General features: G+C 38.6%; 1 protein-coding gene across 6 annotated transcripts in view; it reads right to left on the reverse strand.

Moving 5' to 3' along the window:
• Positions 1-16,440, reverse strand: part of LCLAT1 (lysocardiolipin acyltransferase 1) — a 117,095-nt gene that overhangs the window by 53,836 nt on the left and 46,819 nt on the right. For 5 of the 6 annotated variants that reach the window (XM_040611485.1, XM_040611487.1, XM_040611483.1 and 2 more), the window contains one exon: positions 8,238-8,384. The exons of the other annotated variant lie outside the window; for it this stretch is intronic. In XM_040611485.1, coding sequence (XP_040467419.1) covers positions 8,238-8,384 — 147 coding nt within the window. The remainder of the gene's footprint in view (positions 1-8,237; positions 8,385-16,440) is intronic. 6 annotated transcript variants of the gene reach the window in all.

Below are 16,440 nucleotides of genomic sequence, written 5' to 3' on the forward strand. Positions count from 1 at the left end.
TTTTACATCTTCATTCTGAGCGTGACATGTTTTATTCTTCCACCTGCGCTGCACATACATACCTGTTGTAATTTCTGGACCAACTGCCTCAGTGTTGCAACACCTGCTTGCTACTATACAGAGTACGTACAAGGCATCTGGAAAGCAGCACGGCTAAACCCTGTGACAAATATGTTTTGAACCTCTGGCAAAAGAAATCTCTCACGAGAAAACTGAACAAAGGCTTTGCAGACCCCGTTGCTAATAGAGACCACTAAGCAAAGCCGACACAGATACTAAAGCAAAAACTGCAGACAGGTGGAGAGGAAGCAATCTGTCCTCCAGTGATGTGCCGGAGGCTCTTCCAAGCAGCCCCAGTTAGCAGCCAAATGGACTGCTGGCTACACATACTCTCTCACTGGGGGCATTGCTGTGCCTCCCCCAGGGCCAAAAGGCAACGGACACATGCCATGTTCCCTTGGCAACATGAGGGGAAAAAAATATCAATTTTAATGACTGTTTTGTTAAATAACTCCTATTTATATTGTTTTACAAGTGTTTTAAAAAAGAAAAAATCCCAGCAGCAGATCTATGGAACAAGATCATTGCCTAAGTGAAATACATCTTTTTCAAGCGGAAACAGCTCTTTTTTTAAGCATCCACAGTTAACCTTAACAGAGATGGGCAATACAGTAATGGCAAACATATCGCTTCTTAATAATTAAACCGAATTTATTCTGATAAATAAGTCCTTTCCCTTACAATCATCGTAATCTTCCTTGTAAAGGAAGAATAGCACAAGACAAATCAACAGTAGTGTGAGATGTCCTTTTTGCAGTAATGCATCTTCCTGCATCTTTCTTTTTTTCTCAAATTACATGAGCTTTTTGTTTATCAAAAAAATGTAGACGTCCTTCCTAAAGAACTGTCTACCTGTTAATAAATGCTACTGAGCATTTTTTCCCTGTGGCTCTCTGTCCCCATGTGTAAAAGCACTACTATTCATACATGCAACCCTTGAGATTCTGTGCACAGATTTTGTGCCCGTGGGATCTGGAGGAAAGGAAAGTTGTTGCATGGTAGTCAAGCAAGTGATTCAGCAAAGAGAATCCAAAGATTTAATTCTTGCCAAATTGCCAAAACGTACAAATACTTAAAAATATTACACCTTCAAAAAGCATTGCTGAAATTACAGAATGTGTGAAATACTGAAATTACCCTTGGCTATGTATCTTAAATTTATCTTTCCTTGGACATATATATTGTGTCTTTAACCACATGATCAGAGAATCTATCTTTGTCTGCTCAAGTACTACTCCATTCAATGTTGAAAATGGACTACTCTGAATCAGCAAAGGGAACTTGCATTTAGGACTCCTACCTCTGCGACAGTAAAACCTGCAAAGCGAGTTGTGACCAAGACTTGGAATGGCAGACAAGGCAAGAGTAATGTGGAAATTATTAAATGTTCCTCTGAAAAGCCAGATTCTACCTCTTAGACATAATTGTATTGTACTATTAGCTCAACAACTTAAACTATTTATTTCCTAAGAAATGACATTGATTACCAAGACTGTTCCTATAAAAAGTATACAAGTCAAGAGTTCTTTTCCAGATTCTGTGGTGATTCAAGTAAATGTTTTAAATCGATTTATCATGACGTTTTTAAGCTAATGTATTGTTTATTCCAAAGGACAGAAGAAGTATCTTCTTTATTTTCTGCATGTCCAAGTTTGGGTTTCACTTTGGAACATTTGCAATCTGCACATCAAGTCAATCAAAGCTTTGAGACACAAGTGCCATATAAGTCTACATAAGTTAAGCAGTCCAAACAAAAGAAAAAAAAGAAAGAAAGAATTAAATTTAAGTCTTAAGCGTCTCAAACTGCATACAGTTAATGAGCACGCAGAAAAACCTCTCCATGTGTCTGCTCACTAGCACTTTGTTTCAGAGGGAGCACGAAAACAAATTCCTTGGTGTCTGCAAAACACTCCTACTTGCACCACAGGAAAACCAAAGAGTTAAATGGGCAGTTTCATTTTCTGAGCAAGACCTAACTGATGCTGCAAAAAAAGGGTTTGGGACCTCCACTGCCCTTTGCCTTGAAGTAACAATTTTCAAACCTCCTCTTAGTGCACCTCCCCACACTTGGAAGGAACTCACTGTAAACATCTGCAAAACATCCTCCAAATTTCCCTTTACTACACTGCCTTTCTAAAAGACGTGTGAACAGCTGGACACTGGCACACCAGCCAACACTGTTCAGCTATTTCCTGATGTTTGTATCCCTGTCTTGCCTCTGGACTGTAAGTTTTATATAACAGAGATTGCTCCCTTCCCCTTTTGCATGACCCTAGCGTAATGGGATTTTAGAACTAGAATAATGCTCCCAGCTAATGCAATGATCATTGTCATCTGGAAAAATCATCTCCCTCTTCCCTTCCTAACAACTATCAAGCCACGGGTTTTTGTGCATTAAACTATTACAGCAAGTCAGGATGGTCAAAGGATTTTGATGCTATCCTGAAAGCAAGGGTAGAATCTATCTTCATTCTACCAAAAGTAAGAATAATGCCCTTTCTCCCCCTCCTACTACTCTCACCATTTGAAGAAAACAGTTCCTTACTCTGCTATCACTCGTGAACAAATGCACCGACTGCCATTTTATCAGATGTAAGCGCCTTGGTGCCCACTGCTGTTTGGGATCTGTGTGAGACACCTGTGCCTAAACCTTCTGAGGGAAGTTTCGGAGTCTCTTGCTCTGAACTGGAATCAACAAAAGGCAGAAAATAGGTTGTTGCCCATTACATGAAACCTCATAGAGGTCAGAAAATGGATCCAGGAAATTAGAAACCTATTTTTATGTCCTCTCCAACCTACGGAATTCACACACCAAACCCCTCTTTAAAGTCCCTTAAAAAATAAACCAGGGGACGCTGTCAGCACTGCAAAACTTACACAGGTGCCTCATTCTGCAATCCAGACTATAACATTCTTAGGTGAAAGAATAAAAAAAAGTGAAAGATGCCTTTGTAAGCCTTACAGTGAAAACACTTCCTTAAGAAGAGGAAACATATGTTCTCTTCTTTGCTTCTACCCAACTAACACAAATTGCATAAAGCAGCTCTTGAAACAGGGACTGGAAATGAACTCAGTGTGGGTGTCCTCAGCCTCAAAAGGCTGCTCACATCAGCTGGCTAAGGGCAATGCCTGCTCTCGCTCACACGCTCTGAAAAATACAAGCAAGCGTTGCTTTCTAGAAACAAGTCTTTTCTTTCTTACGCTGTATTTAAGCCAAGCTAAATCTACCCCCCGAGTTTTTGGTCAGTATTCCTGTCAGGTGTATTTTGCATTTTAATTCTTTGGTCCTATTTGCTCCTATGATTTAAAAAAAAAATAAAAAAATTTCTTTTTATGTAAAGCAGTGAGTTTATTAAGAGGGAGATGTGGAACCTTTCTTGATCCAGAACTGCTTCACGCTCTGTCTCCTCTGGTCTCGCACTGACTTGCCTCTCCTCCCATCTCCTCCAGCTAACACACGCTGCCTCTCAGAGGGTGTGTTCTCTAGGGTGGCAACAAGTATGAGAAGTCCAATTTATTTGAGTCTTTAGACTCTACTGCAGAGCAATTGTCAAACTACACAAAAGAAAAGAATTTAAGGGTTCTGGCCATAACATCTTACATTTTTTTTTTTTGGTTTTGTGCTGCCTTTGGTACATCATTTGATTATATTTTTTACCATTTATCTCAAAATTATGTGGGCAAATCCCATTTATCACATTTTTACATTGCTGGAAAGGCTCAGAAAGTCGGCACTTTCTAGAAGCACCACACTTCAGAATTCCATTTAAAGTAACTGGAGGAAGAGATTGCACTAACACATTTTCTTGACTTTTGCGTTACAGATTTTTAAGAAGTTAAATTGCTGTTGCTTAGAGGATAAAGTAAACAAATTCAATTTTTCTTAAAGCCAAATTATATCTTTAATTTGTGAGCTAGTTTTGAATTAAACCAAAAATCTCTAGAATTTCATGAAAGCCATAATGCAGTAACAAGCTGCATTCATGTGAGTCTGAATAATACTTGGAACTGAGGCTCCAAGACCCGCACCCAACAAAACCCTGAGTCTGTGCTCCCCACGAAACACGTACGCAGTATGGGCTCCTCTCAAACAAGCTCACAACCTCACATGCCTGGACCAGCCTTGTCCATGCTGATGTGTTCCGCTGGATGAAGAATTATAAACTTCCTTTATCATCCTACTGAAAAGCTGATTCTGACAACTTTAATACAACTATTTCCGATCAACTCTCAACGGGTGTCGGTTTTTGGTTTTTTTTTTCTAGTACTAGTGCACTGAAATTTGAGTATTAAGTACTACCTTTTCCTTTAACGTGACTTGTAATAAAAGCATGCATGTAATGCTCTATGACTTCAAGTACTCTCAAATGATATTGTGCCAGACAGTGAAAGAAGAAATGAATACTCTAAAAATACCTCTAACAAAAAAAAAAAAAAATGTATTAGAGGTTTGCATAGAAACCATAAAAGCTATATTGGCTCACAGTTAATATTTTAAGACAAATTAAGCAATTTTTCTTTGTGCTACTTTCAAACTATTGCATGTTAAATCAACCTCTATCAGTGCTTTTGAACAATATTTTTTTGCATTACCAAAGTACATCATATTTACTAGAACAGAGAATATTCCAACTGCAGTTCATTGTTACCTTCTAGACAGACTATTGTATGTGATCCACATCACAACACTCCTGCCAAAATCTCTAGCAAGCTTTCCTATTGTTTTTTTTAGCTGTTCCTCAAGGAAAAAAGGTCTGTGCAATCCCACTCTGTCCACCTGTTCCCCTTACCTTTTGAAGCTATTGCCACCTGGCAAACAAAGTTTGACAGAGACAAGAGATTCAAAGAACATGAAGACCCACAGCAGTTTTAGAAAAACCAATGGCTGTGTAAAAGGGGGTCTCCGAGAGCAGAAACCTCAGTAACAGGAAAAGCCAGGGCAGGCTCCACAGGTGTTCAGTGGGCTGGGGCTTGCAGCACAGCATGCAGCAGTCCGTCGGTTAACCCAGGTATTGGTGAGGACAAGCCAAAGCACACGATGCCTCTTGCTGAGACGGCAGCAAGAGATTTGTGGAGAAAATGTCACACGGAAGGAAACACAAGGAAAAAGAAGTTGGAGTGAAGAGACCACGTACAGGGATGCAGACACAAATCCATAGGAAATGAGACTTTAACAGGCGCAGAGCAATACAGAATTTTTTTTTGTTGTTATTGCTTTCTGAAGAATTACTATAAAGACTCTTGTAAAGAACACCAAGAACAAGCAAAATGGTGGGTTGTGTTCCAGCTTTCCAGAAGCACTAGACTTATGGTTGCTTTTTCTTCAGGGCTTCAGAAAGTCTGGCTATATGTTTATCTGCTTAGGGCTTCCTTTGAAGCAATTACAATAAAATACCTTCGATGCACTTAGCTTTAACCTTGAAGTACTCCAGAGTGAAAAGATGACCAACCTATCAGAAATAAGTATATAATTATTACCTCAGACCCTATACATCCAGTCTGCATATACATTGTTCAGGGTTTATGACATTACTATTTCTAAAATTTATTTACATAGCATCATCCACTGCAAAGTACTTCACCAACTTTAAGTCAGGCAGTGGCCCATGTACAAATACAGTCATAATTTAAATTTCTTTGAAATCTTTCATTCTTGGATACGTGAAAACATTATACAGTTTCTTATAAAGAAGAGTAAATCTATCATTGTCATGTGACCACTAAGAGGAGAAAAAAAATGATAGGACCACAGAGCCACACAGCAATTCTGCTCTTCAGTGAAGTACATGTGAAACGTTATTTTCCATTTTAAGTACCAGAATCATTTTTTTTTTCAGAAGTAATTAGCAGGTTTGGAATTTGGTCAGAAAAGAAGAGCCATTTCCTCTATTTTTACAAAATGTTCCCAAGGATATCAAGTGACCATTCAGAACAAAACTGCAGTTTGTTTCTTATTCTAAAAGATCGAACATAAGGTTGCAATAGGTCTTAATATGTCAGTTTTCCAAACATATTTTTTTCAAATTCTTACACAAAATACATTATTATGTTCTATCATTCTCACATGGCATAACTTATTGCTTGGTCGGGATTAGCTCATCAAACGATTTTGCCCTGTCTCCCATAATATTTTAAAATACATGAGCTAATGTTTCCTGTGAAAACAATTAAAGCAAGGGAGCTATTTACTTTCAAAGAAAAAGCCCTAGGGTTTTCTCTATACATCTGATCATGCACAAATATAGTATCAAGGCAGCATTCATTACGGATGGCAAGTTAGAGTGCTAAACAGCAGGCAATTTAACAGGTCAGGAGCCAGCACGGCTGCCCAGGGAAGGAGTGCCCTGTGGTGTCCTCTGCCCATCGCTCCATCCCTCCCACCACGCTGCTTCCTCCCCGGGCTGCCCAGCAAACAGGGGAAACGATCACCGGCATCTGCAGCGCCTTCGGAGGAAGAGTGCACTTAGTGCTGTTCGGACACTGCGAAGTCGAAAGAGTATGTGTTACACACGCATAAGGAAGGACAACCAGAACAGAAATACCTTTAAAAAAAAAAAGCCAAAACCTGTGTTCAGAATATTCAGTTAGAGAATTCTTTTAATATTCAGTGAAGAATCTTGGCTGCATGAATTTCTCAGTGGATGGTATCAACAGCATATACTTAAATTTAGTTAAAATCATTTATATCTGTTTACAACAGCAGAGAGAAACCCCTGTGTTCCCTTAAGCAACTCCCCATTCAGGTGGGAGCATCCCCACCTGTGGGACTCTGCAGCACAAGTGTTAACACACTGCAGCTGTCTCAGTCCTTAGCTAACTCCTCTTTGTTAAAGGTGCAGTACAAAACTTGCTCAGTTCTTTAAAATCTTTTGTCTCTGAGGAATACTGGGAGGGATTAGAAGGAACACATAACTTATAGAATAAATGGCAAACAATCCAATTGTTTCAGTCATCTTGAGATGGAAACACCTGTTCAGAAAGAGAGTATGTGCAACCCAAGGAGGAGCCTCCTGGCTCCATAAATAATACAAAGATTTAATCTCATAATTCAGACCTAGGAGGGGACAGTTGTTCATGAATTCAAGGAAAGAAAAAAAAAAAAAATTCCATCTTTTTTTCCTATTTTTAGATACAAATAACTAATTCAACAAGAGATATCATGTGAAGAAGTCCAAGAATATACAATGAATTTATCCTCTTTTAGGAAGGCTGCTCAAGTGATGACAATTCCCTACAGTGTGATAGCATCTGAACACTACACATATCCACTTTTAAGGATATCAGGAACACAGAAGAACAAATAGCAGTATATGCTAGTTTTTTGTATACTGTGTCTAGTACTTACTGATCTGACATTGCAATAAAATAGGATTTTAGAGTATCTGCAATGGGAAGTATAGTAAAAATCTTTTAAATAAGCTAAAACATATAAGTTTAATGGCAATTGATTTTCTATTTAAAGATGATTCTTACCAAATCATGCTGCAGGCATGAGCCACCACAGAATAGTCACACAATGTCATATTTTATTGGCAATTGAGTCTTCAACACTGGTTAGCAGCTTGCTACTAATGCCATAAGATACTTGTATTAAGGTAGATATTTTATTAAGAATTAATACTGCAGAATCAAACTCATTAGATTTACTCTTATGGCAATGCCAACATTTGTTTTAGGGAGATAATTTTCTTAGAGGCAGATACTTGTTCTTAGGCCATGTAAGCAGTCAGTATCTCCATCTTCTCTTAAAACATTAGGCAAGAAATCTAATAGAATCAGTAGTTCTCCTCTTCAATCACTCTTCCGTAGGTCTGAAATGATTCTGCACTCTTTGCCACAGTAATACAGGAAATGGGAACACTCAAGTGATTTATTCCAGGTCTTGAAACCTACTTTTGCTAATGCAACGTACATACAGTACTGACCAATATAAAGCCATCTCAATCATCAGATGCTTTGAAACCTAAGTTATTTCAGGAAGACTGGCAAAGCCTCTCAGTGGAACTACACTCGTGCCCCTCAAATGAAATCAGCACCTATGATCATTTAGTATTAATTTCCACAGTCCATGAGAACTCAAGTCTTGCTCCTGCCTTGGACTTTTTAAAACTATTCCCATAAACAACAGAGAATTTCCATGTTGAACATTCCACGAGAAGATGACAAATGCAGCCTACCTGTGAGATCAGTTCCTTCCGGAAAGATGAGGAGCTGTAGCGGTTCACGAATGTCACAGAAATAATCCAGCATTTTTTCAAAGTGACTCTTGTCATCTTCCCACTTTCTCTGAATGAAAACAAAGGCAGCAACCTGCATTGCCCAACCTAAAGTTTAAAAAAATACACCTTTATTAACATTTTACTCTGATACTTCCACAGTGTCTGTTACTCCAGAATAATTTATAAACTGTTAGATGTATTTTATTTGCTGCCTGCCTGTCCTCACCTCTGATTAAGAGCACTGTTACCTTGTAAAATGAGTTTTTGATATGAGGCAAAAGAATGCATAATTTAAACAAATCTAAATAAATTTGGAATGGCTACGGGTTTGCACAACTGAAGTTACCAGAGTTAGAAAAGCTTTCCAGAGAGCAAGAACAAGGTCAATGCTGTCATGAAAGGAGGTGTAGCGAGGTAGGTGATGGTCTCTTCTCTCAAGTAAAAAGCCATAGGATAAGTGGGAATGGCCTCAAGTTGCACCAGAGGAGGTTTAGATTGACTGTTAGGAAAAACTTCTCCACCAAAAGGATTATCAAGCATTGGATCAGGCTGCCCAGGGAAGTGGTGGAGTCACCATCCCTGGAGGTATTTAAAAGGCATATTGATGTGGTGCTTAGGGACACGGTTCAGTGGTGGGCTTGGCAGTGCTAGGGTAACAGTTGGACTCGATCTTAAAAGGTCTCTTCCAACCTAAATGATTCTATTAGGTGAAGTATTTAAAACCATGGACCTCACTATAACACCCTTAATCACTGCAACATTGATTTACTTAAGGGAAGGCTAGTTCCTACAGACAAACATCTCAGCAATAATATAATTTTCATTACTAATATAAGAAAAAACAAAGTTGTTCTTTACACTTGATTATAGAAAAATTTGATGTATATCCATTTGTATTAACCCACAAGACAACTGTGAAGATTTCCAGCCTGACATCAAACTGACACACATAATGCAGTTAAAACCAATGGAAGTGCTGCTAAGCCTGCAGCTCAGGGGTCATATGCTATTATCTTCAATAAAAGTTCTTGGCTTTTTTACACAAGATACTAGAACTTTGCACATAATATTATAAGTTTTGTCCACTACTTCAGACAGCAGGACAAAAAAAAAAAAAAAAAAAATCAGGGCTCCAGTTCCACCACATGCCCATGATGCTCCCTTCTTAAACAGGGCTCAGGGAAGCATGATGTTGCCTTACAACTGTACTTGACTAGCTTGTATCTCATTGGAAAAGCTGCCCATAGATATTCCACATCAAAGAGAAAACATCCCAAGTTCCTATTCTCCTTTTTGCTTCAGTTCTCAAAGTCTACTTTTCCTTTGCTGGTGACTTACAGCATGTTATTCTCGCACTTTATTTCAGCTCCTCTTCCCAGGGATCCCTTTCTATTCTGTTCATGGCAGTATCTTACAAGCAGCATATGCTAGAAAATCACTCATTAAAGTCACCAATTTTTACATCATCTTTGTAAGTCAGCCTGGATAATGCATTACCCAAGCTGCATAATCTGTTCTGCATTGGTTAGGAATATTAATTGTATTGTTAAAGATTTGTAACCTGTATCATGGGGGAGATACTTTTTATTTTTAAATCAGTTAAACAGATGGAGCATGCATAACTAACATGCCTTCTGCAATCTGGACCTAATGAGTCTCAGATATTCAGATAATGAATGATATTCAGATAACCAAATACTGAAAGTGGTTATATGTATTCAGAAAATAAATGCCCAGAATGCAGTCTCAGCAAATCATTTCAAATTTACACGCTGTACTTGTTAAAAACCCTCTGCAAACAAAACTAAAAACTTTGACCGCAACATTTTATGTGCATCTATGCACATATCACATTCCCACATCTGCAACGTCAAAAAGTATCAGTACAGCTTTATTAAGAGAAGCTACCACGTTTAAACAAGTAATTTGCGGAAAAAATAAAGCTAAACTTTAAAGTCACTGAAAAATAACTTAGTAATTTAACTATGCTTTCTACTGGCATTTCATCATCTCCTATCGCTACAAGACATTTCACTACAATGGTGCAAAACCAACATTTTAAATTGAACTAATCAGGGCTTCATTTTCATACTTGTCATCGTGTTATACAAAGAGGGCATCTTTTCATACCAAATGTTGCCAGATACCAAATGGTGCCAAAGCATTCCATTCCTCTAGAAGATACATGGAAATGGAATGAAGCTGTCAGGGAAAGTTCAGGTTGGACATTAGGAAAAGGTTTTTCACTGAGGGGGTGGTCAGTCACCGCAACAGGGTCTCCAGGGAAGTAGTCACGGCACCCAGCCTGTTGGAGTTCAAGAAGCATCTAGACGATGCTCTTAGTCATATGGTTTAGTTTTATGTAGTCCTGAGAGGAGCAGGGAGTTGGGCTTGATGAACCTTATGGGTTCCTTCCAACTTGAGATATTCTATCATACCTCATCCGAAGTCAAATTCATAAAGAAAGAACACAGCAAAGGAAAAAAGCCTTCTAAGCAGAAACAGAGATGCCTTTTACAATGTAGATGCTCCATGTGACAGAGTGGAAAACCACATAAAGATTAGGAAAGTTGTGCTGTGGTTTTGGATTTTTCCAGTTGTTCTTACCACTCAGCCCAGACATTTTCTATGTGTTATGTACTCTAGACTATGCCTAAATTAGTTTATGCAAAACCTGTACTGTGCTAAACCATTTCATCGTGTGGTATCACACAACAGGCCTAAATTATTCAGTTCTTGTGTTCTCATTGCAGCAGAGTCTGTAGGTGGAAAGAAGGGAAACGAGAAGCAAAATAAACGCTCACTTGGGAAGCCTGCTGATACTTTCCCAGGTCAGCAGCTCCTTAGGAAGAGTGGGTTTGGTCCATAATGGAGAAAGCATGGAAAAAACCTCACTGCCAGATCCCACCCTCTCCCCTGCCTTTCTTCCTGCAGCACAAGGCTTTAAATTATATGGAAACTTGCACGTAAACTCTTTTTAGCAACCATTCTTTTAACAGCACTGTGAACATCAAATTGCAAACACCTTTAGTTACTAAGAAAGATAGCTGCTGCTTGGGTAGCTTGTATTTTACCTGACCGAACTGCCTCAAAGCACAGGATAAGTGCAGTAGTTTCCCATTCCTGTCCTAAGTGCTGGTGTTATATACAGGCTATGAAAAATTAAACAGAGGCAGTAATGTAATGACAGCAGGGTGTCAGGTAGGAGGAAGAAAGAGAGAGAGAGGGAAGCTTGGAGGCATCTAGGTTTTAAAATAAACAACAGGTTTGATTTTCTAACCTTTCCAATAGATAATATCCAGTTTCCTGGAATAATTTTTCTATCTTTAAGTGTATATCTAATTAGATAAAAGTCCTGACTGCTCAAATAAGAACAGATTATTTAACAGTCAGATGACTAATAGTAAAGGACACAGATTCTCCTCCCCATTTACGCCAGCACAGCACACTGCACCTAACTATTTTACCATTTATGAAAGTGGAAGAATCTTCCACATTTACTGGATACCTTAAAGCCTGAGCAGAAGGCAACAGAAACATGAATTACTGCCTTCAACCAAACCCCTGGTCTGTGCATTGATGGGGGAGAATGCTGCTGTTTACACATCTCACCACCCCACCAAATTCAAGCAGGAGAGGAAACCCAGCACAGGCTTGTAGACGCACGTCTTTGAACAAAGCAAAAGCAGCTCTCACTTTGATTTCCATTCCACAGTGTGTCTGCATTGTGCTGCTGGAAAAACAACACGTAAGAAAGCCAAGGCATGAGAAACGGCAGGAATTCAGTAGAGTAATGGGCAAAATGAAAGGTTTTGGTAATCAGCAAGATTTATGAATATGCAGCAGAAGGAAGTACCTTCTCATGTGCAGCCTGCAGTGAGACATGCTGTTCAGTTAATTAGCGGTAAGCCTAGGTCAACACATTGCTCAACACAAGTAATTACATTTTGCTCTTTTTGCACAGCATTTTTAGTTGTCTAAAAGCTCTCGGGCAACAGGAAATTTCCTAGCAAAGGCAGCATTTACTTGATTGGGGAAAAATGGTTGCCTTTTCATTTGCAGATACTTGAGAAATCATTGCTTACAAAAACATGGCAGAGAAACAGTGAAACTGAAGACATCACAGCAATGTAATTCCATTTCTTTGCTAAAATAGTTTTCTTGTAAGAGTTGACACTTTGGATAACTAACATTGCTTGGAAAAAGTATACAAAAAGCATCACACTGCACAGCTCTTGTTCCAAATTGCAAAACAGCAGTGCAAAAACCTACCAGGTAGAGCAGCTAGCCACACTGACCTTTAAATCAACTATTCAGAGCTGAAAAAGTCAAAAAAGGCAGGTCCAAATCTCAGGTACACATACACGCTAATATGTCCTTCTATCAGGATATAGCATTATACAGAAAAAAATATTACACAAAAAGGAAAGCCTGCTACTGAACTACAGAAATGTGCTGTACATAAAAATTTCCTTACTGCCTTGGGGATAAAGCAAATTACAGCTTATGCAGGTTGAGAATTTGCAACATTGTATTAAACATGCTAGCTGCAAGTATAAAGCTTTTTAAACTCTAAGACCCTGCACTTCTATTTTCCCCACCTCAAAATCCTTTAAAAGAAAATAACACTTGAAGCTGAAATTTCTTAAGTGTGTTTCCATTGCAAAGATAATTTGGGAGTAAGCAGATACTAGGGATGGAGGTGGCAATGAACAAAAGAGAGAAAGAGGTGGGTTGTGCAAAAAAAAAAAAAAAAAAAAGGTATTTGGTTTTGTCTCACAATGTTATGCATATTTCCATAAGTACCTCAGAAATTAAATATCCCCAAAAATGTCATATCTCTGTAAGAGGAATATTACAGCTGATATTGAAAGCAAGCATATACACATAAAGAAAATGGTATCTATTTCCTATAGCAATGTAACAGAACAACTAATAATATTATACCACCCCCAACAAAAAAAAAGATCAATAAATGATTCAACAGGGGTCTGGTCCTGATCAGGGCTTTTGAGGCAACAGGGAACCAGACGGTTCGGCTTAATAAGGGAAATCACTCGGAAGCGCATGATCCCACTGCATACAAATAATTGGGTCCATTAACAGTTTGTTATTCCAAGTGTTTTGCTGCATATAATACCCACAAGGCAACAACCACACAATTCCAAATGTTCCTTATTTCAAAGATCTGAAGGTATTGAAAAGATGTTAACACAGAAAATCACACAGGAAGCCAGGGCTTAAGGCTACTATGTATATACACTATTAAGTTTTCATCAAGATAGACTGCTAAACACGTTTCTGAAAATTCAATTAGAATCAGCCATTTTAGGGGGTGGTGGTGTCCTAGATAGTTTTATGTCTAATAACCCAAAGAAAATTAAAAGATTTTCTTACATTTAATGTAATCTGTAGAGATGGTGCATAACCACTGATAACAGCAAAGAAATGTAAACTGGGAAAACATGCCATCCTAATTCTGCTGTTACGTGTTCTGTGAGATTGGACAAAAACACCGCTCTCTTCACCACTTGTTTATTAAATGGGGAGAATGAGAAAGGTTAGCATCTGATCTCACTCTTGTGATGTGTGTTTTGGAGAGGCAAAGGGGGTAGAAAGAAAGTGGAGTCATTATTATATAGAAAGTATAAGGATGGTCTTAATGCAAGACAGGCTAGTATTATTCCTGCCCCCCAACAGAGCTGGGAGAATTTCTGTGGTATACTTCTGAAAATATTCCTATTATGCCCCTCCTGGAAGGGCCAAGCTGGGAAACAGGCACCTAAGTCTTGTCTTTCCAACAAAAAAATGCATGTAGAGTCACAGCCAAATTAAGATGCATTTTTGCTTCAAAGTAATAATCCTCTCCTCACATTTACAACTTCTTCAAGAGAGTCTTCATCATGAACAACTGGTGGAATAACAATTGTGCTTTCCATTAGAGAGCATACTTTTCAACTTCTACTTTAAAAATCACGTAGGATAACAACTCCAAGGTAATTAAGTCTGGCAGCTCATAATTGAATTGCTAGAAGACAAAATGTCACAGCTCCTCAAAACTCTCATTTCAGCTTGTTTTAACATAACAAAGATACTTGAGACATAAGCTATACTAGAAAGTTCAGCAGGTTACACTTAATTTTTTAAACCAATATGCTCTACCGATAAGAATTTGAATGCAAATCCAGCTATAACCTGAACCGAGACACTTCTGGTGATGCATTTATACCCCTCCCTACAGAAGTAGCTGTGGCAGCACAAACACTCCGCGCCAGTTGTAAATGCGTACAGACTCCCCGTAGTGGGCTGCTTTAACCATACTCCAATTGAGTTAAGTGCTAAAATTTTCTAGGCTTAGCGACACCAATATCTTACTTCATGGTAGCTGATCCATCATAGCTGTCGGTGTGCATGCTCTTAGCCCGTGGCAAAGGCAGGATAATTTGAGTTGTTTGCCCTGCTTCATTGAAAACTAAGATGACTCAAATTACTTTGAGCTTGCTTCAGGCAAAGCTCGCACACATGGACAGCTATAATGGATCAACTGACATGCAGTAAAAGATTGGTGGGGCTATGCCCAGCGCTGAAATAGAGCACAAGTCTTGATTTTTTTTTTTTCCCCAGCACTTAACAGAACAAGGGCCAAACCTAACTTGAGCCTTTGAAAGCTATGACACAAGTGATCAGACGAGTGACAACTAAAAAGCTCCTACATCCTGCAGTCTCTTTCAAGAGCAACGTTAACCACACAGTAACTTGAATACAGAGCTTAAGATCTGGACAGAGTTACTCAGTTATCTCTGCTCCTACGTGCTGCAGGTTTGCCAGCTTTGCTTATTCTCCTCTTTTTCCTTCATCACCATATCCTTGCCATACGTGTTCTTGCCCCAGTCTGCACCAGTTACAATTCTTTGCTTTCACAGTCTCAGTGAGCCTTTTCAAAAATGTACATCTTCAAGATACATCCATCAATGGTGCCTGCAACACTTGCATACATTGAATTATGGTGGTGTTTATCTCTTCCATCTGCATTAAGCAAAATCAGGATTAATATCATCTCACATAGCAGCCATACACTGACACTAACCCCTTTGGTTACCCTCCCATTCTTCCATCAATTTATCTGAGAATGCTCAAGTTAAACCCAAATTTTAATTTATTTTTCATGTAGATGTCGAGGCACTTTTAACCACTAAAAACCAAATATTACTGCAAGCCCATCACACATACGCAAACTGTCCATAATTAAAACACAAACTAATTTCCAGTGAAGTCTTACTGGTTCATGTCACAACAAAACTTTTATAAATGCAACTATTAAGAAACAAATTCAAACCATGCAACTATCTTCTAGTCATTATGTGGTCACCTGACACTACTGTGTCTATGTTCCTTTGTACCTACTCAAACAGCATGTACTCCATAGCACGTGCTGAACACAAGCGCACCATAAGGTGTATTGCTTCTAATGCTATTCCTTATTAACTGAGAGTAGGCAAGAATATAAATTGTACATATCTATTACAAGTACTATAGAGAAGTCCTGTCTTGTCCAAGTACGCAGGAAACTGTCAATGCCATTAGAAATTCTCCTTGAAAACTGACACTGCAGAATGTGTCAGTAGTTTCTGATGATGTCAGATGAGAAACTGCAGCAACAGCTAAGAGCAGAGAAGTGCTCCCTCGAGACGCCAACTTTGGCAAGCTGTACTGAAACGTTGGAAGAATGTTTCTGAAATTGAGATTACTGAAATGTAATACCTCTTTTTGAAAACTTTACTGCACACAATTTATCAAGCCAAAGCTACAGTTCCAGGAAGAAAAGACCATCTGTTTTTCTACGGGCTTCTTTTTTCAAGGCTCACCTTTAATCAATTTGAAGGTTTTTTTCATACACTGGAATGCAAAGAATTAATAACTTAAGAATCAAGGAGATGCACCGAGTCATTTATCTGGAACACTGACTCCTCTGATTTTAGTTGTAATTAAGTAGAAAATAACTGCCTACTTGGAATACTGACTCATTAAATCTGATATCTCTACACTTCTAACCTACAAAGGGGGCAACAAGGACTCTGGATCTATTTCCATTCCAAGCTTTGCCCTTCACCTACCATATATATCACTTGGATTAGTATAATCTCTCATAGACCTATTTTTA

This window comes from Falco naumanni, chromosome 12 (assembly GCF_017639655.2).
Source record: "Falco naumanni isolate bFalNau1 chromosome 12, bFalNau1.pat, whole genome shotgun sequence".
In the NCBI taxonomy this organism is placed as follows: Eukaryota; Metazoa; Chordata; class Aves; order Falconiformes; family Falconidae; genus Falco; species Falco naumanni.